The sequence below is a fragment of the Phyllobates terribilis genome, unplaced genomic scaffold (genome assembly GCF_046119375.1).
Source record: "Phyllobates terribilis strain yellow unplaced genomic scaffold, ASM4611937v1 Scaffold_12__6_contigs__length_324123572, whole genome shotgun sequence".
Lineage (NCBI taxonomy): Eukaryota > Metazoa > Chordata > Amphibia > Anura > Dendrobatidae > Phyllobates > Phyllobates terribilis.
The window spans coordinates 8882026-8906844 of NW_027362772.1; the positions used below are offsets into that span (position 1 = coordinate 8882026).

General features: G+C 43.1%; 2 protein-coding genes across 2 annotated transcripts in view; one reads left to right on the plus strand and one right to left on the minus strand.

Moving 5' to 3' along the window:
* LOC141171872 (uncharacterized) overlaps window positions 1-24819 on the plus strand; it is a 400751-nt gene that overhangs the window by 144588 nt on the left and 231344 nt on the right. The gene's annotated exons all lie outside the window — the stretch shown is intronic.
* On the minus strand, window positions 158-23016 carry LOC141172879 (uncharacterized). The gene is made up of 8 exons (XM_073657502.1): window positions 22935-23016; window positions 22617-22796; window positions 22406-22529; window positions 22225-22322; window positions 21939-22029; window positions 10556-11637; window positions 8311-8332; window positions 158-1467 (listed from the first exon to the last, which is right to left on the minus strand). Exons 1-8 carry the CDS (start codon window positions 23004-23006, stop codon window positions 194-196), a joined length of 2943 nt encoding a protein of 980 aa, XP_073513603.1. The 5' UTR covers window positions 23007-23016; the 3' UTR covers window positions 158-193.

Consider the following 24819-nt stretch of genomic DNA (forward strand, 5'->3'; position numbering starts at 1 on the left):
GAAGGAGCGCGCGCTGAGAGCAGAGCGGGAGGAGGACGCCGGGAAGGAGCGCGCGCTGACAGCAGAGCGGGAGAGGGACGCCGGGCACGGGGCAGAGCGGTGAGGGGAGCAGCGTCCCTGCCTAGCAGAGGGCAGGGACGCCGGCACTACAATGTTTATTAACAGCTGATTTCCTCGTAAAATATTTCCCACATTAAGAACAAGAAAACGGCTTCTCCCCTGTGTGAAGTGTTTGGTGTCTAACAAGGTGTGATTTCTGCACAAAACATTTCCCACAATCTGAACATAAAAAGGGCTTCTCCCCTGTGTGAGTTCTCTGGTGACTAACAAGATCTGATTTCTGGTTAAAACATTTTTCACATTCTGAACATGAAAAAGGCTTCTCCCCTGTGTGAGTTCTCTGGTGCTTAGCAAAATCTGATTTCTGGTTAAAACATTTCCCACATTCTGAACATGAAAAAGGCTTCTCCCCTGTATGAGTTCTCTGGTGTGCGATAAGCTGTGATTTCTGTATAAAACATTTCTCACATTCTGAACAGGAAAAGGGTTTCTCCCCTGTGTGGGTTCTCTTATGATTAACAAGAACTGATTTGTACTTAAAACATTTCCCACATTCTGAACATGAAAAAGACTTCTCCCCTGTGTGAATTCTCTGATGTGTATTAAGGTGTGATTTCTCTACAAAACATTTCCCACATTCTGAACATGAAAAAGGCTTCTCCACTCTGTGAGTTCTCTGGTGATTAACAAGAACTGATTTGCGGTTAAAACATTTCCCACATTCTGAACATGAAAAAGGCTTCTCCCCTGTGTGGGTTCTCTGGTGATTAACACAATCTGATTTATGTTTAAAATATTTTTCACATTCTGAACATGAAAAAGGCTTCTCCACTGTATGAGTTTTCTGATGTGCGATAAGCTGTGATTTCTGTACAAAACATTTCCCACATTCTGAACATGAAAAAGGCTTCTCCCCTCTGTGAGTTCTCTGGTGTTTAACAAGAACTGATTTGTAGTTAAAACATTTCCCACATTCTGAGCATGAAAAAGGCTTCTCCCCTGTGTGAATTCTCTGGTGATTAACAAGATCTGATTTCTGGTTATAACATTTCCCACATTCTGAACATGAAAAAAGCTTCTCCCCTGTGTGAATTCTCTGGTGATTAACAAGGATCCAATTCTGGTTAAAACATTTCCCACATTCTGAACAGGAAAATGGCTTCTTTGCTTTAGAAGCAATTAGTTTTTTAATGCTTATTTTGTGACTTAGATTTTCCTTAGTAGTCGGTAATGAATCAGAAGACAGGACATGTTTCAAAGGATCAGATGATTGATCTTTGCTGTGAAGGGAGAATGGTAAATCTGGAGTAATGACATTCATTTCAATTATATCCTGTGGGATCTCAAGATCATCTGATTTAAAAATTGAAGATGTCAGCTGTCCCTCTGATCTCCTGGTACAGTTATCTGCTAAGAACAAAAACAATTATTATTTTTGAACAAAATATCCATGAAATTTATATTTTTGAACATTTCTACTTAAACTATCCGTACAAATGGGAAGTTATGTAAAAACATTGAATTATTATTTATTATTATAGCGCCATTTATTCCATGGCACTTTACATGTGAAAAAGGGGTATACATACAAGAACAATTACACTAATCTTGAACACAATGTGACAGCAACTGGTACAGGAGGAGTGAGGGCTCACAATCTACAAGGGATGGGTGAGGATACAGTTTGTGAGGGTAGAGCTGGTCGTGCAGCGGTGTGGTGGATCAGTGGTTACTGCAGGTTGTAGGCTTGTCGGAAGAGGTTGGTCTTCAGGCTCCTTTTGAAGGTTTCCACGGTAGGCGAGAGTCTGACGTGTTGGGTTAGAGAGTTCCAGAGTAAGGGGGAAGCACAGGAGAAAACTAGTATGCGATTGTGGGAGGAGGAGATTAGAGGGGAGTAGAGAAGGAGATCTTGTGAGGATCAGAGGTTGCGTGCGGGTATGTAACGGGAGACTAGGTCAGAGATACAGTACAGACCAAAAGTTTGGACACACCTTCTCATTTAAAGATTTTTCTGTATTTTCATGACTATGAAAATTGTACATTCACACTGAAGGCATCAAAACTATGAATTACACATGTGGAATTATATACTTAACAAAAAAGTGTGAAACAACTGAAAATATGTCTTATATTCTAGGTTCTTCAAAGTAGCCACCTTTTGCTTTGATAACTGCTTTGCACACTCTTGGCATTCTCTTGATGAGCTTCAAGAGGTAGTCACCGGAAATGGTTTTCACTTCACAGGTGTGCCCTGTCAGGTTTAATAAGTGGGATTTCTTGCCTTATAAATGGGGTTGGGACCATCAGTTGTGTTGTGCAGAAGTCAGGTGGATACACAGCTGATAGTCCTACTGAATAGACTGTTAGAATTTGTATTATGGCAAGAAAAAAGCAGCTAAGTAATGAAAAACGAGTGGCCATCATTACTTTAAGAAATGAAGGTCAGTCAGTCCGAAAAATTGGACAAACTTTGAAAGTGTCCCCAAGTGCAGTTGCAAAAGCCATCAAGCGCTACAAAGAAACTGGCTCACATGAGGACCGCCCCAGGAAAGGAAGACCAAGAGTCACTTCTGCTTCTGAGGAAAAGTTTATCTGAGTCACCAGCCTCAGAAATCGCAGGTTAAAAGCAGCTCAGATTAGAGACCAGGTCAATGCCACACAGAGTTCTAGCAGCAGACACATCTCTTCAACAACTGTTAAGAGGAGACTTTGTGCAGCAGGCCTTCATGGTAAAATAGCTGCTAGGAAACCACTGCTAAGGACAGGCAACAAGCAGAAGAGACTTACTTGGGCTAAAGAACACAAGGAATGGACATTAGACCAGTGGAAATCTGTGCTTTGGTCTGATGAGTCCAAATTTGAGATCTTTGGTTCCAACCTCCTGGTCTTTGTGCGACGCAGAAAAGGTGAACGGATGGACTCTACATGCCTGGTTCCCACCGTAAAGCATGGAGGAGGAGGTGTGATGGTGTGGGGGTGCTTTGCTGGTGACACTGTTGGGAATTTATTGAAAATTGAAGGCATACTGAACCAGAATGGCTACCACAGCATCTTGCAGCGGCATGGTATTCCATCCGGTTTGCGTTTAGTTGGACCATCATTTAGTTTTCAACAGGACAATGACCCCAAACATACCTCTAGGCTGTGTAAGGGCTATTTGACCAAGAAGGAGAGTGATGGGGTGCTACGCCAGATGACCTGGTCTCCACAGTCAACAGACCTGAACCCAATCGAGATGGTTTGGGGTGAGCTGGACCGCAGAGTGAAGGCAAAAGGGCCAACAAGTGCTAAGCATCTCTGGGAACTCCTTCAAGATTGTTGGAAGACCATTTCCGGTGACTACCTCTTGAAGCTCATCAAGAAAATGCCAAGAGTGTGCAAAGCAGTCATCAAAGCAAAAGGTGGCTACTTTGAAGAACCTAGAATATAAGACATATTTTCAGTTGTTTCACACTTTTTTGTTAAGTATATAATTCCACATGTGTTAATTCATAGTTTTGATGCCTTCAGTGTGAATGTACAATTTTCGTAGTCATGAAAATACAGAAAAATCTTTAAATGAGAAGGTGTGTCCAAACTTTTGGTCTGTACTGTATATGGAGGAGATTGTGAATGGTTTTTTTTGTCATGGTTAGGGTTTTGAACTGGCGTCTCTGAGCCAGTGAAGAGATTGACAGAGAGGTGAGGCCGGGGAATAGCGGGGGGACAGGTGGATTAGTGGGGCAGCAGAGTTTAGGATGGATTGGAGGGGTGCAATAATTTTGGAAGGGAGGCCACAGACCAGGAGGTTGCAGTAGTCAAGGCGGGAGATGATGAGGACGTGCACTAGTGTTTTTGCAGATTCGTGGTTGAGGAATGTGCGGATCCGGGAGATATTTTTGAGTTGGAGTCGGCAGGAAGTGGAAAGGGCTTGGATATGTGGTTTGAAGGAGAGTTCAGAGTCCAGGGTTACCCCAAGGCAGCGAGCTTGATGGACAGGAGAGAGTGGACAGCCATTGACGATGATAGATAGGTCAGTTGGGGGGGGGTGAATGAGATGGCGGAAAGATGATGAATTCTGTTTTGTCCATGTTAAGTTTTAGAAATCTAGCAGAGAACGATGAAATAGCGGACAGACATTGTGGTATTTTGGTTAGTAAGGAGGTGATATCGGGTCCAGAGAGGTAGATCTGTATGTCATCAGCATAAAGGTGATAATGAAAGCCATGAGACTCTATGAGCTGTCCCAGGCCGAAGGTGTAGACGGAGAAGAGCAGGGGTCCTAGAACTGAACCTTGGCGGACACTGACAGATAGGGGGCGAGATGAGGAGGTGGTGTGTGAGTGGGAGACACTGAATGTCCTGTCTGTTAGGTATGAGGAGATCCAGGATAGGGCCAAGTCTGTGATGCCGAGAGATGAGAGAGTTTGTAGTAAGAGGGAATGGTCCACTGTGTCGAAGGCAGATGACAGGTCTAGGAGGAGGAGGACAGAGTAGTGTCGCTTAGATTTGGCGGTTAGTAGATCGTTGGTGACTTTGGTAAGGGCAGTTTCAGTGGAATGGTGCGGTTGGAAACCAGATTGTAGGCGGTCGAAGAGGGAGCAGGAGGAGAGGTGGGAGGACAGCTCAGAATGGACGTGTTGTTCCAATAGTTTTGAGGCATAGGGGAGAAGTGATATGGGGCGATAGCTAGTCAGAGAGGATGGGTCAAGGGAGGGCTTTTTGAGGATGGGTGTGATTGAGGCATGTTTGAAGCATGAGGGGAAGACACCAGTTGTTAATGACAGGTTGAAGAGGTGGGCTAGGACTGGGATGAAGATAGTGGCAAGATTTGGGATGAGGTGGGACGGGATTGGGTCAAGTTTACAGGTGGTGAGGTGTGATTTAGAGAGTAAAGTGGAAAGTTGATCTTCCGTAATGGTGGAGAAGGTGGTTTTGGAGGAGGAGGGTTGAGTAGGTGTGGGGAGGGGCTGAGGGGGCTTTAGGCAAAAGATTTGTCTGATGGTGTCAATCTTCTGCTTGAAGAATGAGGCAAAGTCTTCAGCTGAAATAAGAGGAGAGGGAGGAGGCACTGAAGGACGGAGAAGAGAATTGAAGGTGTTGAATAGTTGTTTGGGGTTGTGAGACAAGGAGGATATGAGAGATGCGAAGTATGTTTGTTTTGCTGCAGTGAGTGTGGACTTGAAGGTAGTGAGGGACTGTTTGAATGAGATGAAGTGCTCATTGGAGTGGGACCTTTTCCATCTACGCTCAGCAACCCTGGAGGCCCCTCGCAGTTCTTTAGTTAGGGTGGTGTGCCAGGGTTGTCTGTTGATTGTGCAAGCTTTGGTATGTGTGAATCGAGAGCTGCAGCTGTTGTGGTGTTGTATAAAGTGGCAGCAACATCTGCATCATGTAAGGAACTAATGTCTGTAAGAGGGAGAAGGGATTCAGAGAGTGAGTGTAGGTCAAGGTGTTTGAGATTTCTGAGAGGGTATGCAAGTTTGTGGAGTGGGGATTGTTGCCCTGGAGAGGAGAATAAAAACTTCTACACATCTCACAATAATCAAGTCCCCACTCAGGTCCATCATCTGTTAGTGGAAAAACAGAGATTTCCACATTATTAGTGGCTGAAAGGCTCTTAAAAAGCAACATGGCTTCCATAAACCAATCCAGCAATATCCGCTCTCCCAAAGTCAAATCTCCCCCTCGCTTCTGAGCCTTGCAGTGCGCCCAAAACACATTTATCATCCATGTATTTGGCACTACTATAGTGAGAAGAACCCACTTAATTTACGGTGTGGGTCTCCTGGAGCACAATCTGGGCACTATGTGCAGACACAGGTGCGTTTTTTATGAACTGCAACCTAAACTCTGAGTTACAGGTCATCAGTATCCAGGTTCAGGAAAGAAGAATTACTCATTTAGCGGAAAAGGAGATACCGCCTATTTTGGAAGATTAATTCCCTTAAATCTAATCAGGAACGTGAACGAGTCCCTAGGGCGCTCTGAGTCTTCAAAGAGATATCTTGGGAAAAAAATACACTTAAACTACACAAAATATCTAATGGATTTAATCCTTAAGCAGAACGAAAAAGAATATAATGAAGTAGCCATAGAGTTGGAAAAAGTAAAAATAGAACTTCAACTTCTCACTAGAGGCACAAATAATCAAGTTACAACGTTTTTCTCCAAATTAGAGAAGAAATTGGTCCCTATACAGATGGAAATAAAACAGAGAAAGAAAGATAGATACATTTTTACGAGACAAATCAGATTATAACGCTGGTCGGATTTTCCACTGGGGTGAAAAAAAATCAGACAGCGGAAATATCAGAAAAAAAGATCAACTGATTATTCAGATTCAGACTCCAGCACATCAGAAAGTTTCCAGCAGTCTGTCCAGAAACCGCCGCGAAAAATCTCCAAAACATTTTCCACACCCGGTGCATTAAATATCCTTTTAGGAAATCGATCAGAGGAGACGACCCAAGAAAAACAGGAACAAAACAGAAGCAAGTTGCTTGGAGACACTGGACGGAAACTATACAAAAGATCTCACTATTAGTAACTCGACTGACTTTATGATAGATGAGGCGAACACTTCACAGTTATTACAGGGCTTACATTTTTGTTAAATGAATGAATTTGACTTTGCAAATATTCAATTTGACTTTTTTTAAAGCAGTAAGAAAAAATCCATCTGTTTAAAACATTCAACACTGCCGCACCTTTAATTACATCCAGAAAACCAGGAGAGACTCCAGGTGTGATCGGGTATCAAGGACTCAGTGTTGTCTCCCTTCGAAGAGATGCGACTTTGCTATCTGCCTAAAGAACAGAATTCACACTCAGCATCTGAGAACCTGAAGTGAAGTTTTTTAGGCTAAGTGCCCACGATGCTGAAATTCTCCAGATTTTTTCTGCATCTCCCTGGCAGGAAAAACGCATGCGGATTGTACATGCGGATTGTACATGCGGATTGTACATGCGTTTTTCCTGCCAGGTGGAAGCGTTTGTCAAGTGTTTTTGCATGCATTTCCGCATGCGAGTTGTCAAGCGCTTTTCCAAACGATTTTAGCATCCCTTGGAAAGTGCATGACAACTTGTTCACACTATATAAATCCATTCAATCGGCATGGATTTATATAGTGTGACCAAGTTACGATGCTGCAAATGCAGCATAAATAGTAAAAAAAAGAATAAAATGGCGAAAAATAAAAAAAATCATACTCGCCTTCCGATGGCCTCCGGTCTCCTTCTCCAGTGTCTTCGACGGCTCGCGGTGGTGTAAAAGGACCTTCCATGACGTCAGCGGTCGCGTGACCTGTCACATGACTAAATGACGTCATAGAAGGTCCTTTTACACCACCGCGAGCCGCCGAAGACACCGGACGCACCGTACAGGAGACTGGGTGTTTTTCTTTTCTTTTAATTCTTTTTTAACTACAGGTATTATGGTACCCGGGTCTGGATGAGAGTCTCCTCTTCTCCAGACCCGGGTACCATCCGCACATTGAATCGCTTAATATCCGCATGTGCACATGTAGTCATGCGGATATTATGCGATTCAATGCAAGTTAATGGCGGCAATTACGCCGCGTTTCCTCAAAATTAATGGATGTGCTGCAGATTTTTCCGCAATGAACTTTAAATTTAGAAATAAATTACAATCTTTATTGCGTAATTTTGTAGAACTCGGCAAAATTCTAAAAGAAGGATGAAAAACGTATTATGTACCCCCAAAAAATTGGTATTTTATTCCAAAATTCCACAAATCTTTGACAGCCCCTATGGGCCACCCTAATTGTGGCGGGCATAGGTTCACTAACAGAGCCACTGTCACAATACATACATTGGCATCTGAGGCCTTGGCTAAAGAATATACCTTCTTAGGCCTCCTTCACATGCCCTGGTGATTCCCATATAGGAAAAACTAGTACTGGTGAGATCCATGGTCTGTGTCCATGTGCCATCCGTATGTGACATCTCTGTGGCATATGGGTGACATCGGGTATCTGTATGTCCGTGTAACACATCAGTGTGCAGTCCGTATGTCAGTGTGACACGTACCGGCGCCTGGGAAAAGCAGTACAGTTAGCACTGATACCAAGCGCTGGCTGCTGAAACCAACTCTCATCATTGTCCCTTGTCAATGATGGGAGTTGTATTCATCCCCAGCTGAGTGCATCCAGTGTAAAATGAAGAATTAAAGGGAATCTGTCACCCCCTGGGAGTTATCAGACCTCTAATATGGGCATACAGGTTATAGAAATGTAAATCTATACTTACCTGTATGTCCCATATCAGGGGTCTGATAGCAGAGAAACATCCTTTTATTAAATCAGTTTTCCTGAGCATGGCATCAGGGGACGCCAAGAAATGCCTGCCCATATGCCTAATTTAAATATTCCCCTCCTCCCCTGCCCGCCCCTGTACGTCACAGGGCCCAAGCTCAGGAAAATGATTTAATAAAAATATATTTCTCTGCTATCAGAGCTCTGATATGGGACATACAGATAAGTATAGATTTACATTTATATAACCTGGATGCCCATATTAGAGGTTTGATAACTCCCAGGGGGTGACAGATTCTCGCGTCATTTTTATAACCAGCAGAGGGAAAGCCGACCACTGGTGGCTGATATTACTAGCCAGGGAAGGGGCCAGTAGCCAAAAATGTTCCCTGGCTATTAATAACAGCCCACAGCTGTTTGATTAGCGTTTACTGGCTAGATTACAGAGAAACCCCAGAAAAAAATTGATGTAAGGTTCTCTTAGAAATTCTAACCAGCAAAGGCTAAACAGACAGCTGATATTACTAGCCAGGTAAGGAGCCATAGATACATCCCCCTCCCTCCTCCCCCGAGGCTAATAAGATCAGCTCTCAGCTGCCCCAGAAATGGGGCATCAATAAAATGTGCCAATTTTGGTGCTAAGCCTCGCTCTTCCCACTTACCCTTGTGCGGTAACTTGGTTGCGGTTGATGTTAGCCTTGTATTGGTAGCTGACATGAAGCCCAGGAGTTAGTAATGGAGAGGCGCCTATAAGACGCCCCCATTTGTAACCCCATAGTAAGTTTTGATAAAAACAGCCTGAAAAAAATCCTTTATTAGTGTTAAATATTAAATATGGATATTCATTTTTATTCTGTATCCATACATTGCATAAGATTGCATCAGCCATCGTGCAAGGATCTTTTGCTGACATCACAAAGTGCTAATCTTAGCTCAGTGTAAGTTAGTGCCATATATAAAGAGCAGATGCTATGAGGAGCCTATATAACCCCTGTAAGACATAGGGAGGGGCTCTCCTTCCATTCTACACTACACAGCTCAGTCGTAGGATCCCCATGCTGAAGAAACAGCTGACAAGGTCCAGACGCATGGTGTCATCCTGAAGCACGTGCTGGACACAGACAGACGCAACCTACCATCCAGGATTCCAGGAAAAGATGGGTGAATCTAAACTAATAAGCTAATAATGGACAAATGGACAATCACTTTGTAACTATTTCACCTATTTTATGTAACTACTGCAATCATTTATAATGAACAATCCAAGGATAAACCGCTACATTTTCCTATAAGAATATCGTGATATATTCTTTAAACAAACGCATCTAATAATAAGTTCTCTATTACAATATACAGAAATAAGTATATTTTAGCAATTAGAAATAAAAGCCCACACTATGTTTAACACCTTTATTTAAAGATAAAAAGACCGGTATACTCACCTAATCCATTGAAGCCAATGTCCCATTCAAAAAAACAAAAATAAAAAAGCAAATTTATACTCACCTAACACCTAATCCCCCAAGCCATTGTCCCCTGTAAAAAAACAAAAATAAAAAAAACAACCATATCCCTCACCTATCCCAAGTGGGAAGGATCCATAGTGTCCCACGCCGTAATCAATCTGTGTAACATGTGTTCTTGAGCATGAATGGTGGCATGATGTGACAGCTCATGCTGAAGAGCAGGGAAGAATGACTCACTGCAGCAAGAGCGGGCACTTGAACCAGTAACTTCAGTGAGATCCTCTCCAGTTCCATCAGGTTGGATGGTGAACGTTGGTGGACAGCCATTTTCAGGTCTCTCCAGAGATGCTCAATTGGGTTTAGGTCAGGGCTCTGGCTGGGCCAGTCAAGAATGGTCACAGACTTGTTCTGAAGACACTCCTTTGTTATTTTAGCTGTGTGTAATATGTATATTACAGCCATCAGCCACGCACAGCTTAGAGATACAGTGGGGGAAATAAGTATTTGATCCCTTGCTGTTTTTGTAAGTTTGCCCACTAACAAAGACATGAACAGTCTATAATTTTAAGAGTAGGTTAATTTTAACATTGAGAGATAGAATATCCCAAAAAAATCACATTGTATAAATTAAATATTTTTTTTTGCATTTTGCAGTGAGAAATAAGTATTTGAATCCTTACAAACCATTATAAGTTCTGGCTCCTACAGACCAGTTAGAGGCTCCTGATGGTTAAAACATTTTTCACATTCTGAACATGAAAAAGGCTTCTCCCCTGTGTGAGTTCTCTGGTGCTTAGCAAAATCTGATTTCTGGTTAAAACATTTCCCACATTCTGAACATGAAAAAGGCTTCTCCCCTGTATGAGTTCTCTGGTGTGCGATAAGCTGTGATTTCTGTATAAAACATTTCTCACATTCTGAACAGGAAAAGGGTTTCTCCCCTGTGTGGGTTCTCTTATGATTAACAAGAACTGATTTGTACTTAAAACATTTCCCACATTCTGAACATGAAAAAGACTTCTCCCCTGTGTGAATTCTCTGATGTGTATTAAGGTGTGATTTCTCTACAAAACATTTCCCACATTCTGAACATGAAAAAGGCTTCTCCACTCTGTGAGTTCTCTGGTGATTAACAAGAACTGATTTGCGGTTAAAACATTTCCCACATTCTGAACATGAAAAAGGCTTCTCCCCTGTGTGGGTTCTCTGGTGATTAACACAATCTGATTTATGTTTAAAATATTTTTCACATTCTGAACATGAAAAAGGCTTCTCCACTGTATGAGTTTTCTGATGTGCGATAAGCTGTGATTTCTGTACAAAACATTTCCCACATTCTGAACATGAAAAAGGCTTCTCCCCTCTGTGAGTTCTCTGGTGTTTAACAAGAACTGATTTGTAGTTAAAACATTTCCCACATTCTGAGCATGAAAAAGGCTTCTCCCCTGTGTGAATTCTCTGGTGATTAACAAGATCTGATTTCTGGTTATAACATTTCCCACATTCTGAACATGAAAAAAGCTTCTCCCCTGTGTGAATTCTCTGGTGATTAACAAGGATCCAATTCTGGTTAAAACATTTCCCACATTCTGAACAGGAAAATGGCTTCTTTGCTTTAGAAGCAATTAGTTTTTTAATGCTTATTTTGTGACTTAGATTTTCCTTAGTAGTCGGTAATGAATCAGAAGACAGGACATGTTTCAAAGGATCAGATGATTGATCTTTGCTGTGAAGGGAGAATGGTAAATCTGGAGTAATGACATTCATTTCAATTATATCCTGTGGGATCTCAAGATCATCTGATTTAAAAATTGAAGATGTCAGCTGTCCCTCTGATCTCCTGGTACAGTTATCTGCTAAGAACAAAAACAATTATTATTTTTGAACAAAATATCCATGAAATTTATATTTTTGAACATTTCTACTTAAACTATCCGTACAAATGGGAAGTTATGTAAAAACATTGAATTATTATTTATTATTATAGCGCCATTTATTCCATGGCACTTTACATGTGAAAAAGGGGTATACATACAAGAACAATTACACTAATCTTGAACACAATGTGACAGCAACTGGTACAGGAGGAGTGAGGGCTCACAATCTACAAGGGATGGGTGAGGATACAGTTTGTGAGGGTAGAGCTGGTCGTGCAGCGGTGTGGTGGATCAGTGGTTACTGCAGGTTGTAGGCTTGTCGGAAGAGGTTGGTCTTCAGGCTCCTTTTGAAGGTTTCCACGGTAGGCGAGAGTCTGACGTGTTGGGTTAGAGAGTTCCAGAGTAAGGGGGAAGCACAGGAGAAAACTAGTATGCGATTGTGGGAGGAGGAGATTAGAGGGGAGTAGAGAAGGAGATCTTGTGAGGATCAGAGGTTGCGTGCGGGTATGTAACGGGAGACTAGGTCAGAGATACAGTACAGACCAAAAGTTTGGACACACCTTCTCATTTAAAGATTTTTCTGTATTTTCATGACTATGAAAATTGTACATTCACACTGAAGGCATCAAAACTATGAATTACACATGTGGAATTATATACTTAACAAAAAAGTGTGAAACAACTGAAAATATGTCTTATATTCTAGGTTCTTCAAAGTAGCCACCTTTTGCTTTGATAACTGCTTTGCACACTCTTGGCATTCTCTTGATGAGCTTCAAGAGGTAGTCACCGGAAATGGTTTTCACTTCACAGGTGTGCCCTGTCAGGTTTAATAAGTGGGATTTCTTGCCTTATAAATGGGGTTGGGACCATCAGTTGTGTTGTGCAGAAGTCAGGTGGATACACAGCTGATAGTCCTACTGAATAGACTGTTAGAATTTGTATTATGGCAAGAAAAAAGCAGCTAAGTAATGAAAAACGAGTGGCCATCATTACTTTAAGAAATGAAGGTCAGTCAGTCCGAAAAATTGGACAAACTTTGAAAGTGTCCCCAAGTGCAGTTGCAAAAGCCATCAAGCGCTACAAAGAAACTGGCTCACATGAGGACCGCCCCAGGAAAGGAAGACCAAGAGTCACTTCTGCTTCTGAGGAAAAGTTTATCTGAGTCACCAGCCTCAGAAATCGCAGGTTAAAAGCAGCTCAGATTAGAGACCAGGTCAATGCCACACAGAGTTCTAGCAGCAGACACATCTCTTCAACAACTGTTAAGAGGAGACTTTGTGCAGCAGGCCTTCATGGTAAAATAGCTGCTAGGAAACCACTGCTAAGGACAGGCAACAAGCAGAAGAGACTTACTTGGGCTAAAGAACACAAGGAATGGACATTAGACCAGTGGAAATCTGTGCTTTGGTCTGATGAGTCCAAATTTGAGATCTTTGGTTCCAACCTCCTGGTCTTTGTGCGACGCAGAAAAGGTGAACGGATGGACTCTACATGCCTGGTTCCCACCGTAAAGCATGGAGGAGGAGGTGTGATGGTGTGGGGGTGCTTTGCTGGTGACACTGTTGGGAATTTATTGAAAATTGAAGGCATACTGAACCAGAATGGCTACCACAGCATCTTGCAGCGGCATGGTATTCCATCCGGTTTGCGTTTAGTTGGACCATCATTTAGTTTTCAACAGGACAATGACCCCAAACATACCTCTAGGCTGTGTAAGGGCTATTTGACCAAGAAGGAGAGTGATGGGGTGCTACGCCAGATGACCTGGTCTCCACAGTCAACAGACCTGAACCCAATCGAGATGGTTTGGGGTGAGCTGGACCGCAGAGTGAAGGCAAAAGGGCCAACAAGTGCTAAGCATCTCTGGGAACTCCTTCAAGATTGTTGGAAGACCATTTCCGGTGACTACCTCTTGAAGCTCATCAAGAAAATGCCAAGAGTGTGCAAAGCAGTCATCAAAGCAAAAGGTGGCTACTTTGAAGAACCTAGAATATAAGACATATTTTCAGTTGTTTCACACTTTTTTGTTAAGTATATAATTCCACATGTGTTAATTCATAGTTTTGATGCCTTCAGTGTGAATGTACAATTTTCGTAGTCATGAAAATACAGAAAAATCTTTAAATGAGAAGGTGTGTCCAAACTTTTGGTCTGTACTGTATATGGAGGAGATTGTGAATGGTTTTGTTTGTCATGGTTAGGGTTTTGAACTGGCGTCTCTGAGCCAGTGAAGAGATTGACAGAGAGGAGAGGCCGGGGAATAGCGGGGGGACAGGTGGATTAGTGGGGCAGCAGAGTTTAGGATGGATTGGAGGGGTGCAATAATTTTGGAAGGGAGGCCACAGACCAGGAGGTTGCAGTAGTCAAGGCGGGAGATGATGAGGACGTGCACTAGTGTTTTTGCAGATTCGTGGTTGAGGAATGTGCGGATCCGGGAGATATTTTTGAGTTGGAGTCGGCAGGAAGTGGAAAGGGCTTGGATATGTGGTTTGAAGGAGAGTTCAGAGTCCAGGGTTACCCCAAGGCAGCGAGCTTGATGGACAGGAGAGAGTGGACAGCCATTGACGATGATAGATAGGTCAGTTGGGGGGGGGTGAATGAGATGGCGGAAAGATGATGAATTCTGTTTTGTCCATGTTAAGTTTTAGAAATCTAGCAGAGAACGATGAAATAGCGGACAGACATTGTGGTATTTTGGTTAGTAAGGAGGTGATATCGGGTCCAGAGAGGTAGATCTGTATGTCATCAGCATAGAGGTGATAATGAAAGCCATGAGACTCTATGAGCTGTCCCAGGCCGAAGGTGTAGACGGAGAAGAGCAGGGGTCCTAGAACTGAACCTTGGCGGACACTGACAGATAGGGGGCGAGATGAGGAGGTGGTGTGTGAGTGGGAGACACTGAATGTCCTGTCTGTTAGGTATGAGGAGATCCAGGATAGGGCCAAGTCTGTGATGCCGAGAGATGAGAGAGTTTGTAGTAAGAGGGAATGGTCCACTGTGTCGAAGGCAGATGACAGGTCTAGGAGGAGGAGGACAGAGTAGTGTCGCTTAGATTTGGCGGTTAGTAGATCGTTGGTGACTTTGGTAAGGGCAGTTTCAGTGGAATGGTGCGGTTGGAAACCAGATTGTAGGCGGTCGAAGAGGGAGCAGGAGTAGAGGTGGGAGGACAGCTCAGAATGGACGTGTTGTTCCAATAGTTTTGAGGCATAGGGGAGAAGTGATATGGGGCGATAGCTAGTCAGAGAGGATGGGTCAAGGGAGGGCTTTTTGAGGATGGGTGTGATTGAGGCATGTTTGAAGCATGAGGGGAAGACACCAGTTGTTAATGACAGGTTGAAGAGGTGGGCTAGGACTGGGATGAAGATAGTGGCAAGATTTGGGATGAGGTGGGACGGGATTGGGTCAAGTTTACAGGTGGTGAGGTGTGATTTAGAGAGTAAAGTGGAAAGTTGATCTTCCGTAATGGTGGAGAAGGTGGTTTTGGAGGAGGAGGGTTGAGTAGGTGTGGGGAGGGGCTGAGGGGGCTTTAGGCAAAAGATTTGTCTGATGGTGTCAATCTTCTGCTTGAAGAATGAGGCAAAGTCTTCAGCTGAAATAAGAGGAGAGGGAGGAGGCACTGAAGGACGGAGAAGAGAATTGAAGGTGTTGAATAGTTGTTTGGGGTTGTGAGACAAGGAGGATATGAGAGATGCGAAGTATGTTTGTTTTGCTGCAGTGAGTGTGGACTTGAAGGTAGTGAGGGACTGTTTGAATGAGATGAAGTGCTCATTGGAGTGGGACCTTTTCCATCTACGCTCAGCAACCCTGGAGGCCCCTCGCAGTTCTTTAGTTAGGGTGGTGTGCCAGGGTTGTCTGTTGATTGTGCAAGCTTTGGTATGTGTGAATCGAGAGCTGCAGCTGTTGTGGTGTTGTATAAAGTGGCAGCAACATCTGCATCATGTAAGGAACTAATGTCTGTAAGAGGGAGAAGGGATTCAGAGAGTGAGTGTAGGTCAAGGTGTTTGAGATTTCTGAGAGGGTATGCAAGTTTGTGGAGTGGGGATTGTTGCCCTGGAGAGGAGAATAAAAACTTCTACACATCTCACAATAATCAAGTCCCCACTCAGGTCCATCATCTGTTAGTGGAAAAACAGAGATTTCCACATTATTAGTGGCTGAAAGGCTCTTAAAAAGCAACATGGCTTCCATAAACCAATCCAGCAATATCCGCTCTCCCAAAGTCAAATCTCCCCCTCGCTTCTGAGCCTTGCAGTGCGCCCAAAACACATTTATCATCCATGTATTTGGCACTACTATAGTGAGAAGAACCCACTTAATTTACGGTGTGGGTCTCCTGGAGCACAATCTGGGCACTATGTGCAGACACAGGTGCGTTTTTTATGAACTGCAACCTAAACTCTGAGTTACAGGTCATCAGTATCCAGGTTCAGGAAAGAAGAATTACTCATTTAGCGGAAAAGGAGATACCGCCTATTTTGGAAGATTAATTCCCTTAAATCTAATCAGGAACGTGAACGAGTCCCTAGGGCGCTCTGAGTCTTCAAAGAGATATCTTGGGAAAAAAATACACTTAAACTACACAAAATATCTAATGGATTTAATCCTTAAGCAGAACGAAAAAGAATATAATGAAGTAGCCATAGAGTTGGAAAAAGTAAAAATAGAACTTCAACTTCTCACTAGAGGCACAAATAATCAAGTTACAACGTTTTTCTCCAAATTAGAGAAGAAATTGGTCCCTATACAGATGGAAATAAAACAGAGAAAGAAAGATAGATACATTTTTACGAGACAAATCAGATTATAACGCTGGTCGGATTTTCCACTGGGGTGAAAAAAAATCAGACAGCGGAAATATCAGAAAAAAAGATCAACTGATTATTCAGATTCAGACTCCAGCACATCAGAAAGTTTCCAGCAGTCTGTCCAGAAACCGCCGCGAAAAATCTCCAAAACATTTTCCACACCCGGTGCATTAAATATCCTTTTAGGAAATCGATCAGAGGAGACGACCCAAGAAAAACAGGAACAAAACAGAAGCAAGTTGCTTGGAGACACTGGACGGAAACTATACAAAAGATCTCACTATTAGTAACTCGACTGACTTTATGATAGATGAGGCGAACACTTCACAGTTATTACAGGGCTTACATTTTTGTTAAATGAATGAATTTGACTTTGCAAATATTCAATTTGACTTTTTTTAAAGCAGTAAGAAAAAATCCATCTGTTTAAAACATTCAACACTGCCGCACCTTTAATTACATCCAGAAAACCAGGAGAGACTCCAGGTGTGATCGGGTATCAAGGACTCAGTGTTGTCTCCCTTCGAAGAGATGCGACTTTGCTATCTGCCTAAAGAACAGAATTCACACTCAGCATCTGAGAACCTGAAGTGAAGTTTTTTAGGCTAAGTGCCCACGATGCTGAAATTCTCCAGATTTTTTCTGCATCTCCCTGGCAGGAAAAACGCATGCGGATTGTACATGCGGATTGTACATGCGGATTGTACATGCGTTTTTCCTGCCAGGTGGAAGCGTTTGTCAAGTGTTTTTGCATGCATTTCCGCATGCGAGTTGTCAAGCGCTTTTCCAAACGATTTTAGCATCCCTTGGAAAGTGCATGACAACTTGTTCACACTATATAAATCCATTCAATCGGCATGGATTTATATAGTGTGACCAAGTTACGATGCTGCAAATGCAGCATAAATAGTAAAAAAAAGAATAAAATGGCGAAAAATAAAAAAAATCATACTCGCCTTCCGATGGCCTCCGGTCTCCTTCTCCAGTGTCTTCGACGGCTCGCGGTGGTGTAAAAGGACCTTCCATGACGTCAGCGGTCGCGTGACCTGTCACATGACTAAATGACGTCATAGAAGGTCCTTTTACACCACCGCGAGCCGCCGAAGACACCGGACGCACCGTACAGGAGACTGGGTGTTTTTCTTTTCTTTTAATTCTTTTTTAACTACAGGTATTATGGTACCCGGGTCTGGATGAGAGTCTCCTCTTCTCCAGACCCGGGTACCATCCGCACATTGAATCGCTTAATATCCGCATGTGCACATGTAGTCATGCGGATATTATGCGATTCAATGCAAGTTAATGGCGGCAATTACGCCGCGTTTCCTCAAAATTAATGGATGTGCTGCAGATTTTTCCGCAATGAACTTTAAATTTAGAAATAAATTACAATCTTTATTGCGTAATTTTGTAGAACTCGGCAAAATTCTAAAAGAAGGATGAAAAACGTATTATGTACCCCCAAAAAATTGGTATTTTATTCCAAAATTCCACAAATCTTTGACAGCCCCTATGGGCCACCCTAATTGTGGCGGGCATAGGTTCACTAACAGAGCCACTGTCACAATACATACATTGGCATCTGAGGCCTTGGCTAAAGAATATACCTTCTTAGGCCTCCTTCACATGCCCTGGTGATTCCCATATAGGAAAAACTAGTACTGGTGAGATCCATGGTCTGTGTCCATGTGCCATCCGTATGTGACATCTCTGTGGCATATGGGTGACATCGGGTATCTGTATGTCCGTGTAACACATCAGTGTGCAGTCCGTATGTCAGTGTGACACGTACCGGCGCCTGGGAAAAGCAGTACAGTTAGCACTGATACCAAGCGCTGGCTGCTGAAACCAACTCTCATCATTGTCCCTTGTCAATGATGGGAGTTGTATTCATCCCCAGCTGAGTGCATCCAGTGTAAAATGAAGAATTAAAGGGAATCTGTCACCCCCTGGGAGTTATCAGACCTCTAATATGGGCATACAGGTTATAGAAATGTAAATCTATACTTACCTGTATGTCCCATATCAGGGGTCTGATAGCAGAGAAACATCCTTTTATTAAATCAGTTTTCCTGAGCATGGCATCAGGGGACGCCAAGAAATGCCTGCCCATATGCCTAATTTAAATATTCCCCTCCTCCCCTGCCCGCCCCTGTACGTCACAGGGCCCAAGCTCAGGAAAATGATTTAATAAAAATATATTTCTCTGCTATCAGAGCTCTGATATGGGACATACAGATAAGTATAGATTTACATTTATATAACCTGGATGCCCATATTAGAGGTTTGATAACTCCCAGGGGGTGACAGATTCTCGCGTCATTTTTATAACCAGCAGAGGGAAAGCCGACCACTGGTGGCTGATATTACTAGCCAGGGAAGGGGCCAGTAGCCAAAAATGTTCCCTGGCTATTAATAACAGCCCACAGCTGTTTGATTAGCGTTTACTGGCTAGATTACAGAGAAACCCCAGAAAAAAATTGATGTAAGGTTCTCTTAGAAATTCTAACCAGCAAAGGCTAAACAGACAGCTGATATTACTAGCCAGGTAAGGAGCCATAGATACATCCCCCTCCCTCCTCCCCCGAGGCTAATAAGATCAGCTCTCAGCTGCCCCAGAAATGGGGCATCAATAAAATGTGCCAATTTTGGTGCTAAGCCTCGCTCTTCCCACTTACCCTTGTGCGGTAACTTGGTTGCGGTTGATGTTAGCCTTGTATTGGTAGCTGACATGAAGCCCAGGAGTTAGTAATGGAGAGGCGCCTATAAGACGCCCCCATTTGTAACCCCATAGTAAGTTTTGATAAAAACAGCCTGAAAAAAATCCTTTATTAGTGTTAAATATTAAATATGGATATTCATTTTTATTCTGTATCCATACATTGCATAAGATTGCATCAGCCATCGTGCAAGGATCTTTTGCTGACATCACAAAGTGCTAATCTTAGCTCAGTGTAAGTTAGTGCCATATATAAAGAGCAGATGCTATGAGGAGCCTATATAACCCCTGTAAGACATAGGGAGGGGCTCTCCTTCCATTCTACACTACACAGCTCAGTCGTAGGATCCCCATGCTGAAGAAACAGCTGACAAGGTCCAGACGCATGGTGTCATCCTGAAGCACGTGCTGGACACAGACAGACGCAACCTACCATCCAGGATTCCAGGAAAAGATGGGTGAATCTAAACTAATAAGCTAATAATGGACAAATGGACAATCACTTTGTAACTATTTCACCTATTTTATGTAACTACTGCAATCATTTATAATGAACAATCCAAGGATAAACCGCTACATTTTCCTATAAGAATATCGTGATATATTCTTTAAACAAACGCATCTAATAATAAGTTCTCTATTACAATATACAGAAATAAGTATATTTTAGCAATTAGAAATAAAAGCCCACACTATGTTTAACACCTTTATTTAAAGATAAAAAGACCGGTATACTCACCTAATCCATTGAAGCCAATGTCCCATTCAAAAAAACAAAAATAAAAAAGCAAATTTATACTCACCTAACACCTAATCCCCCAAGCCATTGTCCCCTGTAAAAAAACAAAAATAAAAAAAACAACCATATCCCTCACCTATCCCAAGTGGGAAGGATCCATAGTGTCCCACGCCGTAATCAATCTGTGTAACATGTGTTCTTGAGCATGAATGGTGGCATGATGTGACAGCTCATGCTGAAGAGCAGGGAAGAATGACTCACTGCAGCAAGAGCGGGCACTTGAACCAGTAACTTCAGTGAGATCCTCTCCAGTTCCATCAGGTTGGATGGTGAACGTTGGTGGACAGCCATTTTCAGGTCTCTCCAGAGATGCTCAATTGGGTTTAGGTCAGGGCTCTGGCTGGGCCAGTCAAGAATGGTCACAGACTTGTTCTGAAGACACTCCTTTGTTATTTTAGCTGTGTGTAATATGTATATTACAGCCATCAGCCACGCACAGCTTAGAGATACAGTGGGGGAAATAAGTATTTGATCCCTTGCTGTTTTTGTAAGTTTGCCCACTAACAAAGACATGAACAGTCTATAATTTTAAGAGTAGGTTAATTTTAACATTGAGAGATAGAATATCCCAAAAAAATCACATTGTATAAATTAAATATTTTTTTTTGCATTTTGCAGTGAGAAATAAGTATTTGAATCCTTACAAACCATTATAAGTTCTGGCTCCTACAGACCAGTTAGAGGCTCCTAATCAACTCGTTACCTGCATTAAAGACCGCTGTCTTACATAGTCACCTGTATAATAGACTCCTGTCCACAGACTCAATTAATCAGTCAGATTCTAACCTCTACAACATGGGCAAGACCAAAGAGCTTTCTAAGGATGTCAGGGACAAGATCATAGACCTGCACAAAGATGGAATGGACTACAAAACCATAAGTAATAAAAAAAAAATGAAGACGCTGGGTGAGAAGAAGACAACTGTTGGTGCAATAGTAAGAAAATGGAAGAAATACAAAATGACTGTCAATCGACATCGATCTGGGGCACCATGCAAAATCTCACCTCGCAGGGTATCCTTGATCATGAGGAAGGTAAGAGATCAGCCTAAAACTACACGGGGGGAACTTGTTAATGATCTCAAGGCAGCTGGGACCACAGTCACCAAGAAAACCATTGGTAACACATTACGCCTTAAAGGTTTAAAATCCTGCAGTCATGGAGTGGTCTAGCCAGTCTCCAGACCTTAATCCCATAGAACACTTATGGAGGGAGTTGAAGCTCCGAGTCGCCAAGCGACAGCATCACAATCTGAATGATTTAGAGATGATCTGCAAAGAGGAGTGGACCAAAATTCCTCCTGACATGTGCGCAACCCTCATCATCAACTACAAACAACGTCTGATTGCTGTGCTTGCCAACAAGGGTTTTGCCACCAAGTATTAAGTGTTGTTTGCCAGAGGGATCAAATATTTTTTTTTCATTTTGCAGTGAGAAATAAGTATCTAATTTATACAATGTGATTTTCTTGATTTTTTGGGGGATATTCTATCTCGCAATATTAAAATGAACCTACTCTTAAAATTATAGACTGTTCATGTCTTTGTCAGTGGGCAACCTTACAAAAACAGCATGGGATCAAATACTTATTTCTCCCACTGTATATCATGGCACAGGTGTAATGTTTTTTGTGTAGTTTATCGCAATCCTATTAGAAGTTAGTCAATTTTAAAAGAAATTGAAAAGTATAAAGGGAAACTAAAAAAGTGAAGTTTGGCCAGAAGACTTGACCTAGTCTTGTAGGGACCATATGTGAACATTCAGCAGCACAGAAAGGGCTTCCATTGCCCAAAGTCATTTGAACAGTTTTTGGTGGAGGAGAATGTTGTGGTCTAGAGGCAAAATGGTGATCACACGATTGTGATACGGCCGGACTACACCACCGATAAAGCAGCCACAGCCGGTGACTGAGAAGAATCTGTGACTTCTCTGCATTTAGTGGTTACTGCTCACCTGGGTAGTCATATGTAGGAATCTCCTCTTTACACCGCTCATCATCCCTCACATATGTCTCTGTAGTATTAATATGGGTCAGATCTTCACCCTGAAACAAATATATAAGTCACAGACAGGTGGAGAAGTCACATCTATGATCACCTCTAATCCTGTAATCTCCACCGGTCTCATTACACAAGTATAAACCATATAATACTGGTAGATAAAACAAGACTGAGCACAAGACCTTCACAGCCGTCTACACATCATAGGGGAGATCTCATGACACCTTCTCTCCATCTACCTGATGATCCTGAGGAACATTGGGATCTTCTTGTTTACAGTCCTGTGGAAGAAGAGGACGGGGACATCTGTCTGGTGTTGTCCTCTTACTGGATAGATCTGGAGGAAACACATACAGGGACTGAATTCATTCTTTACATACAGATAATTATAGCCCGTGTGTATTTAGTCCTGTCTATTACCTGGTGATGTGAGGGGCTGGGGAACCTCCATCATGATGTCCTTGTATTCATCTTTGTGTCCTTCTAAATACTCCCACTCATCCATGGAGAAATAGATGGAGACATCCTGACACCTTATAGGAACCTGACACATACAATGATACCGTCATCCCCTTGATTCCTTCATAGTATTACTGTATATGTAATGTCCCAGCATTCCCAGCAGTGTCACCTCTCCAGTCAGCAGCTCAATCATCTTGTAGGTGAGTTCTAGGATCTTCTGGTCATTGATGTCCTCATGTATCTGGGTGTGAGGTGGAGACCCAGTGATTGGGCTCAGGGGTCTTTCCCATCCCTCAGACAGAGGGGCCTGACGGCGTTCACTAGAGGTCTTCTTCACTACTGTGTAATCCTGGTTATGGAGAGACTCATTAATAAATCTCACTGCAGACATTTCCAGAGTCCTCACCTCTCCAGTTCTGTCCATCTGTTATTCCCATAGATAAGAATGATGTGAATGATGTAATGTGACGTCATCAGAATCTCTCACCTCTCCAGTAAGCCAGAAGAGGATCTCTAGGGTGAGGTGTAATATCTTCTCCACCATCTTATCTCTGTCCATATCCAGAGTCCATAAGGAAAATTCTCTTATATAGAAGTTCATTGACAGGATCCGATATTGTAGGGATCTGAATGAGAAGATGAGCAGATGTAACATCATAAAAATCCTGTGTAATAATACAATTACTGCAGATAATAAGGGGAAACATATGAGGAGATTTATTATTTTACAGTATTTAGTTTTCTTCTTTACATCTAGTAATGGAACCTATATATTTTAGGCCACAGACAACAAGCAGTTTCTTCCTTGGAGTCGGCAGCTGAATACGTTTCTCACGAGATGGTTGTCTGATGGTTTTACGAGATGGTTGTCTGATGGTTTTACGAGATGGTTGTCTGATGGTTTTACAAGATGGCTGTTTGTTCTTGGCCCCGACCCTTTCACATCTCCTGTCTCCTGGTTTAATCCCAAGAGAAGCCGATAACGAGAACCTGCCTTACACCTCTGGGTTTTCACCAATGCGGCATTGATGAATGTTCACCATGTAAATATGCCGAACACAAGAAATAGATTTAATCACATTAAATAAAAACATTTCATTAAACAATGGATCGCCTGCAGCAGTGAATTTGTAGCATATGGTATTCAGTGTCTGGGATGTAATGTCAGATATGTCGGCTGCTCCTCCCATAAATAAGGCAGAGAATTAATGAGCAGATAGGAGACCCCACTAATCCGCGGCCATTAACCCCTCCAACGATTCCACACATTTACTAAGAGAACACAATGGGGACTGGAAGAACGTTCAGTTTTGTGGCACTGAAAGGGTAAATAGCTGAGGTGGAGGAGAGATGGCGGAGGAGCATTGCTGAACCTGAGGGTAAATCCATCGCACCGGAGGAATAAAGAGAATATGGGGGCGATTATCACCAGTATCTACATCACTGTGCGGGAACTAGGAGAGAAGGAACGGCCATTGTGTGAGGACGTCTCTGGGCTTCTGTCCTTCATCCTGCAGTCGTCTGAAGGGATCTAATGTGGACGGGAACCAGCGAAGCCGAATTCTGTCCACAGCTGTTACCTCACTGTTCACACCACACAGAGACCCCCAAAGAGCCTCCGTGCTGAAGGGGTTAATGCCCCCTGTCCCAGTAATGGGGGTCTCCACATACCTCCACCTGCAGAGCCGCCACCACATATATGGCTGTTGTGTGCGCACAGGAGCTGTGATGAGGTCACAGGAGGGGAGGAGTCAGGGGTCACATGATCAGGGGCCTCAGTGGATGCACAGTGTGAACTGCGCGGCTCCTGTAGTGATATCCGGGGTGAAGACTCTACATGGAGACGTCTCCGCAGTCAGTGACATTTCCGCCATTATTTGCCCCTCACTTCTGGCACAATTACCCCGCGCCGCCTTTTCTACAGTTTTATGTGAGGAATGTAACCTGGGATTTTCCTGGAGACAAATAGACGACACATGAGGTGATTATCACCAGTTCCCGGACGTCTACTATATGGCGGCATATGATTGTTCTATCTGACGCGCCCCTGGGCCTGTGTCGCGCTGCGTTGCGCACGCGGGAGCTTACCCGGAGCCGGATCTCTTGAGGGTTGTAGTCTCGTGGCGGTGATCCGGTCCGTGCCCAGGGAGTCAGACTAAGTGGCGCTGTATTAGCGGTAGATGTTGGACGACTACGCCACCCGTTGAGTACAGCTAAGGAGCTGCTGCTGCAGGGCAGACCGCTGAGGCCGGTGGTAGGATTGTGCAGCGTGATAGTATAACCCCCAACGGGAGGGGTACGGCCTCAGGGCAGCCGACGTGGATGATGGGGGTAGCAGGAACCACTCGGAGACGGTACGGTGTAGTTCAGGG

Coding starts and splice junctions, on each gene's coding strand:
- LOC141172879 (XM_073657502.1), bottom strand. CDS start 23,006: ATGGACAGAGATAAGATGGTGGAGAAGATATTACACCTCACCCTAGAG. Junction 22,030..22,224: donor ATGTTCCTCAGGATCATCAG/GTAGATGGAGAG, acceptor TATTTGTTTCAG/GGTGAAGATCTGACCCATAT. Junction 1,468..8,310: donor CCCTGATATGGGACATACAG/GTAAGTATAGAT, acceptor TGTTCTTAGCAG/ATAACTGTACCAGGAGATCA.